At 32.6% G+C, this 21876-nt stretch overlaps 2 protein-coding genes and 1 long non-coding RNA gene across 4 annotated transcripts; 2 read left to right on the forward strand and 1 right to left on the reverse strand.

Moving 5' to 3' along the window:
- Positions 1–6045: 6045 nt before the first annotated feature.
- LOC124936511 lies at positions 6046–7751 on the forward strand. Its single transcript, XR_007099134.1, has 2 exons — positions 6046–6104; positions 7308–7751. It is a non-coding gene; the product is annotated as an uncharacterized LOC124936511 (long non-coding RNA).
- A 7434-nt stretch (positions 7752–15185) lies between these two features.
- On the forward strand, positions 15186–17209 carry LOC124936406 (U5 small nuclear ribonucleoprotein 40 kDa protein). 2 transcript variants are annotated; one of them, XM_047476906.1, is made up of 3 exons: positions 15186–15273; positions 15599–15602; positions 15994–17209. In XM_047476906.1, the coding sequence occupies exon 3, from the start codon at positions 16014–16016 to the stop codon at positions 17019–17021; it is 1008 nt and encodes a 335-aa protein (XP_047332862.1). In that variant the 5' UTR covers positions 15186–15273; positions 15599–15602; positions 15994–16013; the 3' UTR covers positions 17022–17209. The 2 variants fall into 2 exon arrangements, with proteins under 2 accessions (XP_047332862.1, XP_047332861.1); XM_047476905.1 differs by lacking the exon at positions 15599–15602 and having other exon boundaries at positions 15197–15273; positions 15996–17209.
- A 1261-nt stretch (positions 17210–18470) lies between these two features.
- Positions 18471–21627, reverse strand: LOC124933974 (stearoyl-[acyl-carrier-protein] 9-desaturase, chloroplastic). The gene is made up of 3 exons (XM_047474427.1): positions 21343–21627; positions 19659–20160; positions 18471–19290 (listed from the first exon to the last, which is right to left on the reverse strand). Exons 1-3 carry the CDS (start codon positions 21465–21467, stop codon positions 18730–18732), a joined length of 1188 nt encoding a protein of 395 aa, XP_047330383.1. The 5' UTR covers positions 21468–21627; the 3' UTR covers positions 18471–18729.
- Between the last annotated feature and the right edge of the window lie 249 nt (positions 21628–21876).

Genomic DNA, 21876 nt, shown 5'->3' on the forward strand with positions numbered 1-21876 from the left:
AATAAATATAACTCAAACTATTATATATTAATATTTAATTGTAAATATATAACATTTTGAGTTAATTAATTAAGTTTATAATATAATTTACAAGAAAAAAAAAATGAAAGAGAAAAAAAAAGAAAAACAAATACTAAAGAATTTAAGTAAAAAAAAATATAATTTTAAAAATTATATATTTATATATTTCATTTATTTATTTTCCATATTATAACTAGTTTTAAAAATAAATAAATATATAAATTATATATACGAGAGAAATTATTAATTTAAAAAAATTAAGAATTTTTATATTTAATTTTTTATTATCTTAATTTATCAAATATAATATATATTTTTTTATTTGATTTGTTATTATCCCTATTATTATTATTCTAAATTTCTTATAAATAAATAAGTTAAATAATAAAATATATAAATATATATTTACAAATTAACTATAAAAAAAATTATTAATAAAGATTGAAGAAGAGGATAAAAAAATAAATTATTAATAAAGAAAAGATAGAGAAATTATTAATGATCTGGAGAGAGGTAAATAAAATTTGAAATGTTGAGTCATGCCTAGTCAGCCTTCCACATAGATTCGCTACACATTCGCTGCAAATCTTTCGCTCCCCTATCATTACTCTTCTTTATTATATCTAAATACACAAAGAAAAACCTTAAAAATAAAAAATAATAAAAAACTCTAACTCATATTTGAGTTTACAACATAGGTTATATTTATAAAATTAGACTCAAACTTTTGAATTGTGTGGTGTTTGTCATATTATTTTAACTTATTATTTTTTTTTTAATTAATTTGTTAGAGACATTTTGAACGTATTTTTTTTAAATTAAATATTATTTTTAGAATTTAAGCATTATAATTTGTCAAAGTATTTTTTTAAATGACTAAAAAAATGTGTAATCTGATGAACGATAATTTTTTTTAATAGAAATAGATTTTATATTTAGTTTTCACTTCGATAAAAAATGTGTGATGTGTGTATAATTTATAAAATAAAAATAAAAAATTGTTATTTTGTTTTTACAAATGTTATAAATTCATTTAGAAAAAAATACATTAAACTAAGAAGATAATTATTAATACTTTGTGAAAAAAAAATTAAATGACTAAATTACGATAGTTTAGAACCTCATATGTCTCTATTCAAAGTTTGAGTATCTAACAAAAAAAACTAAGAGAAAAGCGGTTTGTTTCGGTTGGTTTTTTCACCGAAATGTTCATCACAACCATGGATGTCAGTTTTTAAAAATCAACATCCGTCGGTTGACGGTTAAATGTCGGTTCAGTTTGGTCAGTTATAAAATAAGTTATATCGGTTTACTAGTTTAATCGTTGAGAAAATAACAAATATATATAATATTAAAATAAAAAATAAATAAAATAATAAATTTATAATATAATAAACAAGAATAAAAAAATAATTATAAAAATTGTTATGAAAAAAATTTAATAAATTAAATAACAAATTAATTATTTACAAAAGAAAATGAGTTTAAAAAATAAAAATATATAAAATAATAAAGATATGTTTGTCAAGATTGAACCCTTAAAAAATATAAACATCTTTAGGGAAATTTGACTGAATGACTCTAAAGATGGTCTTATTTGACTTTTTGACCAGCGCATAAAATTAAATGCGCTGGTGACACCTTTTTTTTGGGACGAAAATGCCCCTGGTGCGAGACGCAACTGGGTGCATTGTAAAAAGTCCACAATGCCCTTGCTATTTAATAAAAAAAATCTCTTTCTTCCCATTTTCTTTTCTTTTCTTTCTTCCCTAATCTCTCTCTTCACGGTCTTCTCCCTTCTCCTCCTCTCTAAAAATAAGATGGATCTCCGACGTCGGAATCCCAACGAAGGAAGGCAACCATGATGTCCAGTATTGGTATGCTTCCTTTGTCCTTCTCTTGTTGTTTATTTCTTTCTTTGAACGCATTGTTTGTTAGGTTTAGGGTTTAAAGATTGATTGATATAAATGTCTCTATTGCGGCAGATTCTGGTTGAGTCTCGCGGGTGCGTCTTGCAGGTGCATCTCACAGGTGCGTCTCGCGGGTGCGTCTCGCGATAAGACCATTTATAGTTAGTAATTGTATTTCAATGGTACGGTTGCGTCTCACGATTGATAATATTATTGTTTTCAATTGAAGCTAAAGTATTTGCCGAAGTATTTGTTGTGTATAATGGAGAGTGCTAGGCCTTTCTGTACAAAATCATGCAAAACTTTGGTTATACCCCAAAATACTACATTTGCCAAATTAGTTGATATCATCTATCAGAAGATTAACGTGCAAAAGTCTACATATGATTTAGTGATTGAAGTCATGTATGATGTTCCGCCAAAACTTCCCCCTGTTGTTATTGATGAAGATGACGATTTGGGCACCTATTTATCACGGTTGATTTCGGGTCGCACTTCGTCACCACTGTGTGTCTCTGTAGTAGAGAAGTACCCAAGTCAAGATAGTGTACTAGCACTACTTACTCAAAAAACTATACATGGAGTTGTTTCTCAACATATTATCTTTGAAAGTGAAAATGAAGGAGGAGGAGAAGAAGATGAACGTGTTATTGTCTTTAATTATGAACGGATTAGTGACTTGCAAGCTACTACTAGTGTCGCACCAACAATTGCACGCATGCCTCACCGATCATCAATACCTACACCATCTAGTGCAAGAGCATCAATAGGTACACCATCTAGTGTAAAAACATCAATAGGTACACTATCTAGTGCAAGAGAATCAATGACTACACCATCGACAGACCCAACAGACCTATCACCAATAGACCCCTCATTTGTGATGGCATTAACTAGTGAAACGGTATTGAAAGTCGGTGCATTGTTTGATAATAACAAAGAACTTAAACTGAGGCTATATAAATATGCGATGACTAATCATTTTGAATTCAAAGTGGAGAAGTCACGAAAACATCTTTGGTATGTGAAATGTTTGGATGAGACATGCAAGTAGAGATTGCGTGTTGTGAAAGGTAAATTATCTAAGATGTTTGAGATTCGGAAATTCAACCAACAACACTCATGCTTAGTTTTGTCGAGGCCAGAGAAAATAAATGCAAACACCAGCATGAGTTATTGGGCAGTGCATGAAGAGTAAATAAATGGACCATCACCATTACCACTTGCCTAAGAAAATAATTGAAGACATGCAGACAACTTATGTGATACATTTGACTTATAATAAGAGGTCAAGGGAAAATGGCTTTAATGGCGGTGCGATGAACGGTAGAGGATTCCTATAGAAAATTGTCATCATACCTTTACATGTTGAAGAAGAAGAATCTGGGTACCATAAAAGACATCCAGACAGACGAGCTCGGCCACTTTAGGTATATGTTCATGTCCATAAGCCTCTCGATTAGGGTTTCAAAGCCTTTTGCTGTCATGTATTGTGCGTTGATGTCGGTTTTCTTAAGCACAAGATGGGATGTCAACTATTGGTGGCTATTGCATTGGATGCGAATGAACAACTATATCCTGTCGCATTCGGCGTTATTTTGTTGATTCACTTTGATGTCTCTTATGTCTCCCTTCATCTTTTCGATATCTTTCTTCATCTCTTCGACATCTTTCTTCATCTCATGACATATACATCGAACAGGAGATGAAGGTGATGATGCAGGTGTTGAAGTTGCGGTTGGAGGACTAATGGGACTAGGGGAGGTTTCCTACAATACATGTTAGCTGCTTTGCTGGGAGCTACATCATATTCAAGCTTTCTCTTCCTCTTGGAGGTTGGATAGTAGTAGATTCTTCATCAACATTTTCATCTTCACCTGATTCCGCTTCAGCCTTTCTCTTTCTCCCCCATTCAGTAACTCCCTCAAACAAATCATCGAATAAATTGTCAATTTGTTCAAAATCCTCCCCACTGTACAATTTCTTCTCCGTGGAGGACTCTTCCATCGTAGTCAACACAGTGTTATGAAGGGCAGAATGTACCTCATGAATGGTGTTCTTCCTTTTGGATTGATACAATAGTATCCTTGGGCGTAAAGGGCCATCAACCTTCTTCCTTATGGCGAATTTAAGGACAAAGCTTTGGATAACCTCATAGGTCCACACTTGCAGTGTTAGTGCAAACCCATAAACGTTATAAGCAAAAGTATTAATAACTCCAGTCCCCATCTTGGACATATATAAGAACCTGTGGCGTTTCATGTCCTAGTTAAGACCCTTCATGGTGACTCTAAAGGACAGTTTTCCCCATGGAAATCGGAGGAAAGCTTCAACATCTTCCACCATATGGATTAATTTGACATTTAGAATCCGCCTTGGGTCAAATGAAAAGAGGTACTGGCAAATCAGGAATACCAGCCCCATCTTTCATGCATCTTCCTTCTTAGTGCATGTCATAAAACAAACTTCCATCTCGTTCATTCGAACTGTCATATTCCTTTTAAAATATTTTATCAGTAAGGGTGGATAACCTCGACATTCATCTTTGAATTCAGGCAATATATCGAAGTTGAGGCCTGTAATCAAGGCATACTCTTTTATACCACAAAAGTCAGTTCCTCCCCATTCAAGTTGAAAATCATCCTATTCGAATTGGACTTAACCTTCCGAAGCAACATCTGATGTAGAATTGTTCCTAAGAACAACATGTCCGGGACTCCTTTAAATAAATACTGAAACTGGCAATTAAGAGCCCTCTCCATAAGATCCATCTTTTCAAACCTCTCAGCTATTTTTTTAGGATTTGGACATATTTCCAAAAATCCTACCAAGAAAATCAGGAACGATGGAGTCTGCCATCTACAAAAGGGAAAACAAAAACAACATTGATGGTGAAAATCTTTTACAACAAATATAAACAAACGAGAAACATATGTCAATCGCGAGAAGCAACCGCAACCCTAAACCCTAACATAAACGATTCGCAAGACGCAACCAAGTTTTCCTAAACCCTAACAATAACCCTAATATAAACCATAAACCTTAGCAAGACGCAACAAAATTAAACCCTAAAACAAAAACTAATAAAACTAACACTAACCTGATTAATGATGAAGTCGATAAATGAACGAGAAGACGAGCATGAAGAGTCGTCGAGGCAGGTGCGAAAGAGAGAGCAGGAAGAGTCGGCAGGTGCGAGAGAGCAGGAAGAAATATGAAATAAATTATAACCCGCCTTCAAATAAAACCCAAGAAATATGAAATAAATTGTGACACGTGTCAACCGCGTGACGCAACCAACATGAGAGCCCATTAACACATGCATTCAATCAATTAGACGAATCAAGGCGAATCAACGAATCAAGGTCGTTCTATAAACGAAATAAACACAAAACATTTATCTATAAACGAAATAAACATAAAACATCGATCTATAAACGAAAAAATGGTAATTTTATCTTTCGTCGTCGGAAGTTCTTCGCCGTTGGTAATTGTTCGGAATTGTGTTATATGTTCTTCGACGTTGAGTTCTTCGTCGACGAAGAGAAGAGAAAGTCTTCTCCGCTCTTAAGGTTTAGAGCGGAGAAGATCGAGAAGATAGAGAAAATGAAGCAACAAATAAAAAAAAGTAGGATTTTATAATGTTTTGGTTCAAGACGCAATTGCAGTTACGTCTCGCGAAGGGGTAAAATCGTCAAAAAAAAAGGTGTCACCAACGCATTTAATTTTATACGCTGGTCAAAAAGTCAAATAAGACCATCTTTAGGGTTATTCAGTCAAATTTCCTATATTTATCTCTACCACTAAGTTAAAAAGAAATATACTTAAAAAATATCAAAAACATGAATATATATTGTCGGTCGTTTTATCCGTCGATTTTTTATTATCTAAATCGCCAACTGAGTCGGCTATGATCGGTAAAATTATAAACCGATCAAAACTCGATTCTGTCAATTTTTTTAGGATTCGATCGATTTTTGGGTCAGTAATGAATGAATAAATAAATAAATATCATCTTTATGGGGCTATTTTATCATAATCTATAAAATTAGGGACTTATCCGATATTCGTTCCCAAATAACCTGTTTTAATGTTATTAGCGTCATCTTTGTTGACAATAATAACATTTGCTTCTTACAGGTTCTTCCAAGGAAACTAGGGTTTATAGAAAAGGTACACAATTCGTCTCTCTTTCTCTTCTCGAATTCATGTATGGAAATGCTTGACGATTGAATTGATTTAAAGATTTTATAGATTTTGCATATAACTCACTATTAAGCGCTCGCGAAACCAGAATTATTGTTCAATTCTGGCTTAAATCCTTCTATCTTCTTAATCTGTTTAACTGAATTCTGAGTATGTCTCTCTTTCTCTGTTTCTCTTCATTGCGTCATTCTAATCAGTTGATAAAATAGATCCATGATCAAGTCTATTGAGATGTTTGTATGGAACTGGAAGGAATTACTGGTTGTTGGCTTAGAACTGGAGTTTTGTTGGGAAATAACATGCTGCTTGAATTCATGTTTTATGCGTATGTACTTAGTGGTAAGATATTGTTATGATAGAAACTATAACAGAAGCTAAATCTAGCCTCGAATTACAGAATAATACCTGAATTGTATAAAAGAATAATAGAATATGAGATTAGGAAGAGAAGAATCGGAAACTGTGGCAATAACCTACCATTGAGATGAGGATAGAGTTAGATTGTATAGACGAGAAGAGATTGAATAGTAAGGGATAGGATTATTGAGAGAATTGAGAGAGAACCTGTTCAGAATCAAGGAATTCTCAAATGACATAACCTACTGTTCCCGCCTTTGTCGACCTTTTATATGTTCTCCAACCACTTTATTGATAAGCCACTAACTACACGTCAGCTTATGATAGGGCATTTAACACTAACCCTACTTATTCCCTTGTAACAGATACTTAGACTAGAGGGGCATATTAACCCTAAGGTCTAGTGTTCATTTCTCATTGAATGAAAGTACCCGATTTGAAATGGGAGTTCATGACGGTATGTTGTTGTGCTAGCCTCATCCAGGGATTAGTAAAGGTGTTAGACACTTGGTTACAAAAAAGAATGATCTTTGTGCCTGCCCTTAGACTTCAGGAGACAAATTTGATATTAAACCAGCTGCAATGTTAACTGAATATTTTGGATACCAAGGAATTTCAAGCAGCCAAGAAGAAAAAGAAAATATAAGAAGTACTTTTATTGGAATTTTGTTCTATTTTATAGGATTCTTCAGTTTTGAAAGCTTCTTTCTTTCTTCTCTTAAAACCCAACTAGGGTTTCTCATATTCTATTTAGCATCAACCACTCATTCTTGTAGGTGGGCATACGTATATCTAACATATCCTTTGTTGCAGTATGGCTTGGGCGTTTAGCAATCTGGCAACAAAGACAAGGAATATGGTTGTTGCGGGTGGATTGACTGGATTTGTTGTCGGGGTTTATTACTACACGATGAGAGCTGTTGGAGACACCGATGAGCTTCAAGTAGCCATAGACAAATTTGAAGAACAGAAACATAAGACTGAAAACTTGCCATCTAAGGTATGATGAATGATGTGTTTCTCTAGACATGTAATGAAGATGACAATTGAGTTCTTGGAGTTTTAACTGTTGTTGCTATATTAATTAACCTTTAAAATTAACCACAATTACATTGTTTTCAAATAAGGTCATTTTGGAAATTCCATTTCCTTATGAGTTCTTGTTTATCTGTGGTTCCTTTCAAATGGATGTATTTGAATTTATTCTCACACATATTCATAAATTTATTGAGGGTTTCTCAATGAGATTTAGATCCATACACAAAAGTGTTATTCTATTTTGTTGGAATTCTGTAACTTTAAATTTATTTACAGTTATAGATTGTTGTATGTTGGATTTCTCTTTTAACCATTAAATCTTATTTTTATAAAATTTAAATTTTAAATATAAAAAGACATTATAATAATTTAACCAATTAAAAATCAAATATCCTTTTATTAATTAAGTTTTTGAACAAAATTGTTGTAAACATAAGTTTAATGTAGCCAACTGCACCAATCAATTCTAAAGTTCATCTACCACCATTATATCATTACAGTAGGGTCGGTCTTCCAAAAGGTGGAAGTGAACAGGTAAAAAAAATTGTTGAATAAAAAAGTCCTTTTTTTTTGTATAGATTATTTAGATTAAATTAATAAAATGTCATTCTGTATTTATATTTTATAAAAATTAAAGCAATAATATTTTAATTGAAAGTTATAGGATGACATAAAGATAGTTTTTAAATAACTCAAGATCAAACAAATTTTAGTAGTTGAATTGATTAAAAACGTTTTAATTGAATTTCAAGTTGTACTAATCTTAAAAAAATGATTTAAATAAATAAAAGGTAAGTTTCTGCTTTTTTTGAAATAAAAAATAATATATATATATATATATATATATATATATATTACTTCCTTCATCTAGCAAATATTTTATGTATATATAAATATTCTACACCCAATGTTATTTTATTGAAAATGTGAAAAAGAATAGTAGATAATTTTTTTTTTTTTAAATATCATAAACAGAAAACGAAAGATATTCATCCTTGTAGGTAGGGGTGGGTTGATACGGTATACTTTAATGTTTTATCCATATTTTATCGAAAATTTCGGTATGTAAAAAATTCATACTTTTACCATACTTGATTTCGATATACCTTGATTTTGGTATACCTTAATTTCAGTATACAAAAAATTCATATATTTACCTTACATTGATTTCGGTATATTTTAATTTCGGTACGATATTCGTATTATACATTTGATACCTAAAAAACATATTAACTTAAAAAAAAAATCAATCTCATCGGTAAGGTAGAGATGACATATTGAACAATATTTCAGTATAATTATATTTTGATATTATTTCAAAATTTATATTTTTATAATTAAATTAATATTAATTTATTTAATTATTTCCTTATAAGTATTATATATTTTTTTTAATTTATAAATACTATTTCGGTATATTTCCATATTCCAAAATTTTAAAAATCTCATACCTTTATTATACCAATAATTTCGGTATCGGTACCATACCTTACATTTTTTTCGGTATACCTTAAAAATCGGTATTTTTTATATATTACGGTACAATATTTTCGATATACTTATAATATCGGTAATCTTTCCCACCCTTAATTGTAGGAATTGTGTTCAAATTTTCCCTTAACCCCTTCTCATCAATGGACTCCTGACGTATACGAAGGAGTGCGGTTCGTTCGATAAATTCCTACCTCTCTATCTCGAAGATGTTTGGATTTTTCAAAACTCCATAGACATGCAGAAGAGAAATGATATCCCCGTTCGAATTCAAACATAACTTTTACTTGTTCAAATAACAATTAAGGTGAATTATGGTCGAGAACAACAAACTTCGTAAAGAGATAGCAAAATTCATTATTACGGCACAGTTGTGCCGTTATGAATTCTATAAATATTATACATGTGCCGTTATGAATTCTATAAATATTATACATGAATAGTTCTTAAAGAAAATAATCAAAGCTTGGAATAAAATAATAGAAAATGATTTTGGGCTGCTCAAGAAGCTTCCAACAATAATGTGTTATTCACCAACTAAATGTATTTATCCATGAACATTTGGTACAAGAGTTGCTCTTTCTATCTTTTCTTCTCAATTTTAATTTGTTTCTTCCACTTGGATTGAATGTTAGATGTATTATGTAACTAAGAAGTTAGTCTCAACATATACAAGTCCATTTTAGAGGGAAAAAAATTTATAAATATTTTTGAACTAGTTACAAGGGCTACTTTAGAGCATTTGTCTATATAAATGAAAAACAAAGAAAAAAGGATTTTTGAATCTTACTATGAGCTTCCTCTCGTTGGAACATCCTCCACCAAAGAATTCCAATTCTAACCCAAATTGAGATAGTTTGAGTAGACATTGGTTTGGTTTAAGGCTGAATTTTGGTTTGGGTACAATTCAAATTGGGGTTTGCTTAACTCAACTATCCGATTATTATTGTGTGAAACTTCCTTTTTTATTTTATTTTTTATAATTTTTTTATTTATGAATTTGTTTTAAGAGAATTTAAAGAGGGAGATTAACTTATATGAAAAGAAAATTGGAATTTGTAATTGTGTGGGGAAATTTGTTGAAGTAGTCCTAATAAATGGTTTAATTCCAAAAAAGGCTCACGCCTGATAAACCTTATAAAAAAGGCCTTTTCGTCCTGCGAAATATCCGTCTTACCCTCGAAACCCCCACTTTACCGTTCAAAGACAGAAATACCACTCTCGTATTTTCCTCTAAAACACGTTTATAAATTCACGCGTTTTAGATAAAACGCGAGAGTGGTAATTTGCGTTAATGAAAACACGCGGTTTACAACTATCGCGTTTTATATAAAACACAATTTATTAACTCACGCATTTTACAGTAAAACGCGATAGTTGTAAACTGCGTCTTTCATCGTATATAAACTTATTTTGCCCCTCATTTAAAAAAAATCTTTCCATTCACGACTCTCAACTCTCCCGACTTTCCATTCACGACTCTCCAACTTCCAACTTCGTTCAAATCAGTTCAACATCATCATCGATCAACTCTCATCATCGTTCGTCGTCCGTCTGTTCATTCATATATTTAGGTGAGTTTAGGGTTTATGTTTAATATGTAATGTTCTTATAATTTTGTCGTTTATATTGTTGGATATTGATATACAATCCTTAGCTTTTAGGGTTTATGTAGGTAATTTTAGGGTTTATGTGTGTATATGATGTTTCTTATATATTGTTCTTTACTCAAGAGTATTATATCAGTGTTCTTATTCTGCATGCATGCATGGTTTAAGGTTTATAATAACCTCAAATTGCTATTTCACGAGCATAATACCTATATGTATTGTACGTTTGTACTTTATTTGAATTTCTTGTTAATGTTTTATCCAATTTCCTCGTATTCTTTATTGTTGATTACTTGAGTTGTTATGTTCTATAGTTTAGGTAATTATAATATTCTATAGTTGTAATTATAATGTTATGGAGTTGTTATGCTTACTCCAATGTTGTTCCTTTTTTTGTAGATGGAGTCCACCATAACTCCTAAGTTTGCTAGTAGGGTGTCATAAAAACCAATATCTCAAACATTGTCACCAAGTTTGGTGTAATGAATCTAATATAAAGGATAGAGCAAACCTATTCCTATTTTTATTTAAAGATCCACGTTATTGCGGTTCTCAAGAACGACAATACATTAAATGCTCCTCAGGAAGAGAAACTCAAATTTTATGGAGATGAAGTTCCTCGTGAATGGAGAGGAGCTGTGCTTCGGGATGAAGGAGTTTGCTTTGGTCATAGGCCTCAATTTTGGGAGATACCTTATGGTGGAAACCATTTTTAATGAAGTTGAAGAATGTCCACCTTTAGTTGTCAAATATTTTCAAAGTAATATGATTGTTATAACATGAGACCTTCACTCAAAATTTGTGTCCTTCTCTGATAAGGAAGATGCATGAAAATTGGGGTTGGTATACCTGATTTTCCATTATCTCTCCGCCCTTGACCCAAAGAGGATAATAAATATCAAACTCCCCAACATGGTCGAGGACAACGACACTTTCCTCCAATTTCCATGGGGAAAGTTGTCCTTTAGAGCAACCCTGAAGGGTTTGAACAGAGACCTGAAACACTTCAGGTTTCTATATCTATAGAAGAAAAAAGCCATGGGGAAGAAGAACAAAGACAAAAATGTCGATGTTTCTTATACCGTATATGAGTTCTCACTAGCCTTACAAGTGTGGACCGATGAGGTTATCAAAACGTTTGTCTCCAAACTTGAAAGGAATACAATGCTTCAAAAGCATGAGCCTGTCTGCCCATGTCCAAGGATAATACAGTACAAATCCAGCAAGAAGAGCATCGCCTCTAATCTTCACACTGCCCTAAAAGGCAAGATTGTCAAGAAGATGTAATTGTCTGAAGAGGAGAAGATCTTATGCTGGGGGAGGACTTTAAAGATATGAGAGGTAATTTTTATGATTGCTTATTTGAACTTAATTACAAAAGGAGGAAATTTGGAGATATTCAAGATGTAGTTCCTTCCAAACCTGACATGAGGAAGAAAAGACAAATTACTCACCCAATACCTCTCATTTTGTTCCTGCCAAACCTTCCACGAGGAGAAGAACCCGCATCCCCATTCCTAGCCCTAACATCTCTTATTCTGTCGAGAGCGCCACCGGGACTCAAGAAGATGATGATGCCTCTCAAATGACTCCAATATCAATAGATCCCCATGATGACGATGACCCTCAAATGACTCCAACAATAATAACTTTCCATGATAGATGTAGATTGGATCAATTGACGAAGGAGTTAAATGAACTAAAAACTGAAATGAGAACTGAAATAAATCTAATAAAGAGATGCTAAACCAACTACAAGAATAATTTGGCATATTATCAGCCACACTAAGGGAGGAACATAGCAGGAAAAGATTGAATGAGGAATATGTGGATGTGCTTGTGGAGAAAAAGAAGGTGAATGAGGAAGATAAGGATGAGGAAGATTTGGAGGAGGTGAATGAGGAAGATTTGGAGAAGGTGAATGAGGAAGATTTGGAGGAGTTGAATGAGGAAGATTTGAAGAAGGTGAATGAGGAAGATTTGGAGAAGGTGAATGTGTTGATTGAGGATCTGGTAAATGAGAATATTGAGGTATGTCTAATTCAAACATTTGGTCTAATTCAAGAATTTTGTTTTTTTTAGGATGTGGTGGATAAGCTGAATAATAAATACAAGGATGAGCTTGTGGAGCTAAAGAATGAGGATGTGGTGGATGAGCATATGGTGGAGGATGTGGTGAATGAGGATGCAATGGAGAATGTGGTGAAGACTAAAGATGTGGTGGAGGATGTGCTGAAGAATGAGGTATATATATTTCAAGCATTTTGTATAATTCAAGTATTTTGTCTAATTCAAGTATTTTGTCTAATTGAAGGATGAGATTGATGATGTGGAGAATGTGAATGTGAATGATAAAGATAATGTGGTGAATGAGCAGAAGGTGGAGAATGTGCAGAAGGTGGAGGAGGAGGATGTGTTTGTACAGAATGAGCAGAAGGTGGAGTATGTGCAGAAGGTGGAGGAGGATGTGTTTGTGGAGAAAGTTAAGAAGAAGGAAGACAATGTCCAGAAGAAGAAGGTGATGCAAAAGAAATAGGTGGAGGATGATGTGTTTGTGGACAAGAAGGAAGACAAGATACAGAATAAGAAGGTGGATGTAGTGGTGCAGAAGAAGGACAAGTAGAAGGTGGAGGAGGATGTGGTGGAATTGGACGATCCAATTCATGTCCAATTTAAGAGAAAGAGGTTGAGGTCGAGAGTACTACTTAGTCTCTACACCGACCCTGCTGGAAAAAAATAAGGGTCAAAGATCCAATTAATGTTGATCCTATGGTGAAATTTGATCTGAAACTGCTAAAAGAGTTGGGAAAAAAAGTAAATGTAAACAGCTGGAGCTCAGTACTGGCACTACAGGCTATAAATTCTTCGATACAATGCTAATGACAACTAAGTGGTTCATTGATGAGGAGATCAATGCCGGATGTGCTCTACTAAGAAAAAGAGCAATCACATTCCCTAAGACTTACACGAAGGATTTCACAATCGCCGATTGTCATCTCGTCCATTTGTTTTCATCACACTATGACCAATTTGTTTATGCTGCTGATGATCCAAAATGCTATGATTTTGATGTATCCTTTTATGAGTACTACTAGGGTAAGGAGGAAAAACATATGCTGATGTGGAGCACGGTTGATGACATTTACGTGCCTCTCAACCTCGAAATGACACACTAGATACTGTGTGTTATGCGAATTAAAGAATGGAGAATTGATGTTTATGATTGCGATCAGTCAATTTTCAAGGACGACAAATTTATAGAATTCATGATACCCATGTGTGAAATGATGCCGCTCTTTCTTCATAAAACAATGTATCCACTTGAAATTTTCAGGTATCCTAAGATCACCATGGACACTTTAACATTTCGTAGAATCCCACATTCAGAACTACCACAAACAAAAATAAGTGGGGACGGTGGCGTTTTTGTATTAATGTATATAGAGTAACTGACTGCTAAACTTGATCTAGAAAATTGTATATCAGATAACATGATTTTTTTAGAGAAAAGTGGGCAGTCATGTTGTTCCACCAAATTTTAGAGCCATAAAGTGTTCACATTATTGTAATATGTTGAAACAATTCACATTATTGTTGTAATATGTTGAAACAATTCACTATATTGTTGTAATATTATTGTAATATGTTGAAACAGTTCACATCAATAAAAGATATCAAGGTTTGTGACAATATTCGTGAGTAAGTTATGTTATAAACTGCGTGAGTTGATGATACACCATATTAAAAAATAACTCACGAATATACAATATTTGTGAGTTATGTTGTAATATCTTGAGTTGATGATACACATATTACAACATAACTCACGAATATTGTAATATTCGTGAGTTATGTAGTAAATTGCATGAGTTGACGATACACCATATTACAACATAACTCACGAATATTACAATATTCGTGAGTTGATGATACACCATATTACAACATAACTCACTAATATTATAATATTCGTGAGTTATGTTGTAATATCCTGAGTTGATGATACACATATTACAACATAATTCACGAATATTGTAATATTCGTGAGTTATGTTGTAAACTGCGTGAGTAGATGATGCACTATATTACAGCATAACTCACGAATATTACAATATTCGTGAGTTGATGATACACTATATTACAACATAACTCACGAATATTGTAATATTCACGAGTTATGTTGTAAACTATGTGAGTTGATGATACATCATATTACAACATAACTCACGAATATTATAATTATATTTGCAAAATTTATTCTATTTATGCTTAATTTGGAAATAACCCTATTATCAAGGCCTATTATCAAGGTTATTTCGTCAAATTCCCCATACACATGTAAGAGGACGACCGTTTTGTTCATTTGAGGCAAAACCTAATATTAAAAATTATGATAGAAAAAAAATATAATTATTATTATAAAGAGGCAAAATTGTATAAAGTTGAAAGTTAATATTTACATGAAAATAAAAACTTATGTATTGTTTTAAATATGTTATAAAAGTTGTAGGATGAACTTATATATATATGGTACATCATAGCTCATATTCCGTCTTCAGCCACTACACTTAGAAATTTGGAGTCGGATCGGCGTTGCTGGAAGTTCCTGCCGAACTAGGGTTTACAGGAAGAAGAAGAAGGTACCTCTCTCTCTCTCCAATATTGGCATACTTTCACAGTTCACAGTCATGTTCATACTTTAATTTCTTGCATCTCTAGTCTTTTGACTGTTCATTTGTGTGCTGATAGATTTCTCGGAATTAGATAGATTCATTTCTTAGTCCTTTTATGTCTAAGATGATCCACTCTGCGCTCTAATCCATATAATTTATGTTCAGTTTCTTCAGTTATTGTCTTTGCATTCTTAACATCTGTTCCTTATAATCATCATCATCGCAAGCAAAGACAGGTTTATGTTCTCATACTTATATTATGAAAGATACATCTTATGCTAGGTTCCTTGAGAAGACGAGAAGAAAAAAAGGCCAATCTTATGCATCTTCTTTATGAAATTAGGGCTAATTTGTAAGCTAGTCGGTGTTTTAGTAAATTCCATCAATAAATTGATATATGTGAGAAACTAGGGTTCATTTCTTGTAGATATGTAGATTTCTCATTTCCCTTGCTATTTATTCAGATCTACAAACATAAGAGGCTATGATGCAACCTGATAATTCTCTAGCAGTAAATTAGGGTTCATTTCTGGTAGATATGTAGAAAGAATTCTCATTTCTCCTGCTATTTATTCAGATCTACAAACATCAGAAGCTATTATGATGCAGCCTGATAATTCTCTAGCAGTAAATTAGGGTTCATTTCTGGTAGATATGTAGAATCCTCATTTCCCCTGCTATTTATTCAGATACAAAGATTAGCAGATATGATGCAGCCTGATAATGCTCTAGCTGTAGTTGGTCCAAGGCCAATGGAATGGTCATCAGCCATTCCGCATAATGGTAAGCAACAAAGAACATCGAGTTTAGAATCTCCCATTATGCTATTATCCGGCCATCAAAGTGCAATCTACACCATGAAATTCAACCCAACTGGAACCATAGTTGCATCAGGCTCACATGACCGCGAAATCTTCCTATGGAATGTCCACGCCGATTGCAAAAACTTCATGGTTCTAAAAGGCCATAAGAATGCAATCCTCGATCTCCAATGGACAACCGACGGTTCCCAACTAATATCCACTAGTCCCGACAAAACCCTAAGAGCATGGGATGTCGAAATCGGAAAACAAATTAAGAAAATGGCTGAACACTCCTCCTTCGTCAACTCGTGTTGCCCGTCTAGGCGAGGCCCGCCTCTCATTGTCAGCGGTTCCGATGACGGAACGTCGAAATTATGGGACATGCGTCAGAAAGGCGCGGTACAAACTTTCCCAGATAAGTATCAAATCACGGCGGTTAGTTTCTCCGACGCTTCCGATAAAATCTACACGGGTGGGATTGATAACGACGTGAAAGTGTGGGATCTTCGTAGAAAAGAGGTTGTGATGACGCTCCAAGGTCATCAAGATATGATCACGGGTATGCAATTGAGCCCTGATGGTTCTTATCTTTTGACGAATGGAATGGATGGGAAGCTTTATATATGGGATATGCGCCCTTACGCACCTCAGAATCGATGTGTGAAGATTCTCGAAGGGCATCAACATAATTTCGAGAAGAATTTGTTGAAGTGTGGTTGGTCACCCGATGGGAGTAAAGTTACGGCTGGGAGTTCTGATAGAATGGTTTATATTTGGGATACGACTTCGCGTCGGATATTGTACAAGTTGCCTGGGCATACAGGTTCGGTTAATGAATGCGTTTTTCATCCAACTGAACCGATTGTTGGATCTTGCAGTAGCGATAAACAAATCTATCTCGGGGAAATCTGAGGAGTTGGACAACAAGGTATGGTAGAATTTCATGCTTGTTTTATATTTTAGAACCGTATTATATAATACACTATTCGAGAACAAGGATGAGGGATTTGTTGTCTTGTATTTGTTTGGTTATTATTCGGTTCAAATGTTGGTTTAAAAGCGTTTTTAAGGATTGCAAATTTTAGTTTTGCTTTATGGAACTAACTTGAAACATAAATGAATATTTTGTTAGACCTAAGATCTTGTTTGTTAGATGTATATATATATATATTGTTTTTTTCATGTAAATTTGGAATTGCATTGAAAAAACAGAGTTTGGGCTAAACCGAAAATTTGGTTTTGTTTTCATGTATAATTTGGACAATGATTAAAAAAACCATTTGTATGCTAAATTAAGTAACAAAAAATACATCCTATCATTTGGTTTTATGATCTTTATTCACTTCTGATTTTATCATATAAAAAATCACATTTTATTTTAATTTTAACTTTGAAGATTTTTAAATGAGAAATGAGATCTAAAAATTCTTGTTACATACTTAAAATAAAATATACTTGGACAAAATATTAATTTTTATAAGTTTATTGCACAAATAACAAAACAACAGTAAAGTATAGATGTGAACCATGGTTATACCCAATAATATGCATATCAATTTAAATTAATTTATTTGGAAACTTTAATTAATTTTGATTTAAGATAAAGTAAAATTTATTTTTTATTTTTTCGTTATATAATCTTTAACACTATGGTTAGTATTTGACATTAATATATTTTTGAAACAGTTAAAATATATTTGATATGTTTAATAAGTACGTTTTTTTATTACTTTAAAACGTGATTTTGACATATTTAAAATATTTTTAATCGGTTAATAAATCAAACATTTAATATATTCGCGACTTAATTAAGAGGTTTTTTTATTATATATATATGAAAAATACATTAATAAGTTAAAATTATAAACTTATACAAAATATATATTAAAAAAATAGTATAGTAAGTATATTTTCTTTTACTATTTTTTTTTATAAAAAATTTATTATAATTTAACTAATATGATTAATGTTTATTTTAATTTAATAATTAATATTAGTTTATAAAATAATTTAAGTTAAATATATAATTTACAAAAAAAAGTATAAGTTCTTTTTACAAAATTTAAGAAAAAATATTTTTTTAATTTTTATATTTATTTTAATAATTTAGATAATTCAAATTCAAACTGAATTTACTCAAACTCAAAATACACTACCCAAATAGTTTAATTGTGGTATAAGTTCAAATAAAAAATCAGACCAATAACCAGAATAAAGCGAAGACCATTAGTTTCTTTCAACTTCATAGAACATATTTAGAAACATTTTGTTCCTTAATACAAATTTGAATATGAACAATAAGAAGAAAACATGAATATTACAAATAATATTTATGACAAAAAGTATTAATAATTTGATCCATAACCACAACTTTCCATATAATTAGCCATGAAATGAAAAAGTGAAATATCAATTACATGTTAAATACAATAAGTTTCAAATCAAAAAGTAAAAATACAAATTCCAAAAGGAAAGAAGAACCCAAATGATCAATAATGACACCACAAACAACAATCATATCTATACATATACATAGTCCTAGAATAGAATAGACAAAGTAAATGCCTTCCTTCTCCCACAAAATCATTAAAAAAAATAAACACAAACAAAAACCACCTTCTCAAAGCTTAACTGCTCTGTCAAAGATCCAGCTAAATGGAATTGTAGCCGTTTGCTTAGCCCTACTTTGCGCCCTTTCTTCCAACTTTCTAATTCTCGGTGCCAATCCACAAACATATTCCTGCGCCTTTTGTGCCTCACCCGATAATCCCATCAACTTCTCCACTTTCCACCTTACAACCAAAAACTCCAGTATATCTGCATAATCCTTGGCTGTATAAACTCCCAACCGCTGAGCCACTGATGAAAAATGGTCAAAAAGCTTCTCGTCTCGACCATCATACATCAAGTGAGCAGGCATTGATATTTTCTTCTTCATCATATCAGCCAGAGAAATAACTGTCCCATCCGGATCTATCTCGAATAGCTTCTCAACTATCTTCGAGTATGCATTCTCATGTCGCTTCTCGTCAGCAGCTATTGTTCCGCATATTTGAGCAAGTTTTATGTCTCCGTTTTCTTTTGCTAGTCTCGCTGTGTTTCCATGAGAAATGAATGTTGCTCTTTCTTGAAATGATGTGTAGATGAACCCGAGGTATGGGTGGTTTTCCGTTCGTGGATCCTGAAAAGATGAACCCCAATTATTATTATATTACTTTTTCTAAAAACCAGGTCTTATTTTATCAAAGAAGCTACTACAACCCCTCACAGTCAGTCATGATTCCCTAATTCAATCAGAAAGCATTCTGAGTGAGAATCGAACTTGAGTCTTATGGTCTCTTAAACAAGACTCTCATTATTATATTACGTTTTTTTTTAAATCAAAGTTTATTCCTTGAAAGAAGTTAGCACGACCTATCACAATCATGACTTCCTACTTCAATAAGAGAACATTCTTAGTGAAAATAAAACCTTAGACTTTTTGTTTCTTAGTCAAAACTCTCGTTAGTATATTTCTATTTAAAAATATAAAAATAAAAATCCATTTACCATTCCAGAACCAATGAGGTATTGTATTGTCTTCTCAATTTGCTTCATGTCAACTCGGCCAGATAAATATAGATATTTATTGAGGAGATCGCCGTGCCTATTCTCTTCAGCGGTCCAAGCTCTAGTCCAAACCGCCCACGAAGTCGGGCTTGCGCCTGTTTCATCGCGAACTCCATCAAGCGTATTCAGCATTGTTTGGTAAGTAGGAAGTGCTTCTTCGGTTATCATATCACCAACCAAAACAACGAAATAATCGTCAGGTAGCTCCTTCGCCCTTTCCCTTAGTTCCTTGACTTGATCATGAAATCCATCGGAAGCTGGGTCAGGGAGAAAGTCTTGTGGTTGCCAACATTTCTCAACCGGCTTCAAATGAATCAATATGTTCTCTTCAGCCCAATCTTCAAGTTCTTTGAACATTTCGATCTTTTGTGGTGTCATAGAATGTGTTACTTGGACATGAAGTTCACGAGGAGAAAAAGGCTTCTTTAGGTTCTCAACTTCCCTATACAACAAAAAAGATAAAGAAAAAAACAGAATCAGATGTCTAATACGAAATCTCTTGAACACATGACCTGAAAGTGAAAACTCAATTATCAGGCCACATCGAATTAGTAAACTATTAACTTGATTTTCATCTCAACAATTATTACATTTGAAAACCAACAGGTATACAAGTTCTGTAAACTATTAAATTAAACCAAGTGGGAGTCCAGTTGGTTGAAACAAAAGCAGTTCCTAACCAATCATACCAACCAAACCAAGAACAACAAGAAAAGAAAAGAGGAAAAAAAGTCACAAACTAAATCCAATTGGCTCAATTAGAAGGAAATTGTTTCCACAGATGAGAAATATTGGATTAACAACATGCTAGAATGAAATATTTTCCTCTATACAAATAACAAGACAAAAGAATTCAAACAAATCTCAGTTTCATTGTAAGAACCGGGATTAGGGTTTTGGTTACCAATCATAGGAGAATTATGTTAGCAACAATTTTTAATAATTGGATTATGATCTATTAATATTATTTCAATTTTATTCTTGTTATTCAGATGATAATCATTTTGATTGGTTTCTTGGCATCTAGACTCAATTTCTTTACATCTGTCTCTACCAAATTCCATCTTTTTTCAGATATCAATTTGTCTATCACAATACCAGAAGAAAATAAACCCAATCTTTGATCATAGATTTGATCAAGAATCTGAGAATATTATTATTCCAGTAATAATATACCATTCATTTTGTTCAAGACTATCACAACCAACAACCCTATAATTTAATAAAATCCAAGCTTTCAGATAAGTAAATACATAATACATAAATGGCCTCCCAAAACCTTACCAACTCTGCAAAAAGGACAAATGAAAAACCAAGTATGTATAAAAACAAAAAAATCTAAACAAGCAAAATCTAGCCATAAATTCAAGATAAACAACTTGGATCCTTTCTATCCCAGAATCAAAACTAAACCATGAATTGAAATACAATCAATTCAATTAACATGAAAAATTCAAATGATGAACATAATCTCGGTGTAATAAAAAACCCATAAAAACCAGATCAATTAAAAAACACCAGAGAAATGAAATGAAACAAATTTCGGAATTGATAAGCTCGAAAATGCATATGGTAAGAAGCAATAAGGAAATGAAAAAAAAGGAAAGAAAGATAAAGTTTTTACTTAGTATTTGAGCCGAGTGTAGATGCCATAACGAATTTCGGAGATCTGAAGCTCGCCATTGGTGGAAGAGATAAAGTAGTGAAGTTACGAGACTGAAATGGAATGTAATTGAGTTTCAGAGCCATTCTTCTTCGTTTTTCCTTCTTTCTTCTTCCTGTTTTCGCTTTTTTCCCTTGTCTAAAGGTTACCCTTTTCGCCACAGAACACCGCAACACTGAACACAGAGGAGAGAGAAAGAGAGAGAGATGTATGGTGATGGGAAGAAGATGAAGAAGAAGAGTTGAAACCTGTCACCTGTGGGACATGAATGCGAAATGCACAATATATCTTCAAACCTATTTTCAAATTACCCTTCCTTTTTCTATTTAATTACACTATTAATCTTATTCCATATAAGGGTATTTTTGTACTTTCATTCTTGTTATATACATTTTATTTCACCATTAAATATTCTACTTTTTTTACCTATTGGTCCCTAGTTTTCATTAGAAAGACCTAGAAAATACTTCATTCTTTTATATAATATATATTAAA

Source organism: Impatiens glandulifera, chromosome 4, assembly GCF_907164915.1.
Source record: "Impatiens glandulifera chromosome 4, dImpGla2.1, whole genome shotgun sequence".
NCBI lineage: Eukaryota > Viridiplantae > Streptophyta > Magnoliopsida > Ericales > Balsaminaceae > Impatiens > Impatiens glandulifera.

What these genes read in the sequence shown, in the direction of transcription:
- LOC124936406 (XM_047476906.1), top strand. Translation starts at nt 16,014, where the DNA reads ATGATGCAGCCTGATAATGCTCTAGCTGTAGTTGGTCCAAGGCCAATG.
- LOC124933974 (XM_047474427.1), bottom strand. Translation starts at nt 21,467, where the DNA reads ATGGCTCTGAAACTCAATTACATTCCATTTCAGTCTCGTAACTTCACT. An exon ending in ACACTCGGCTCAAATACTAA is followed by an intron (nt 20,161 to 21,342) that starts GTAAAAACTTTA and finishes TTTGTTGTATAG; the next exon opens with GGAAGTTGAGAACCTAAAGA. An exon ending in ACCTCATTGGTTCTGGAATG is followed by an intron (nt 19,291 to 19,658) that starts GTAAATGGATTT and finishes TCATCTTTTCAG; the next exon opens with GATCCACGAACGGAAAACCA.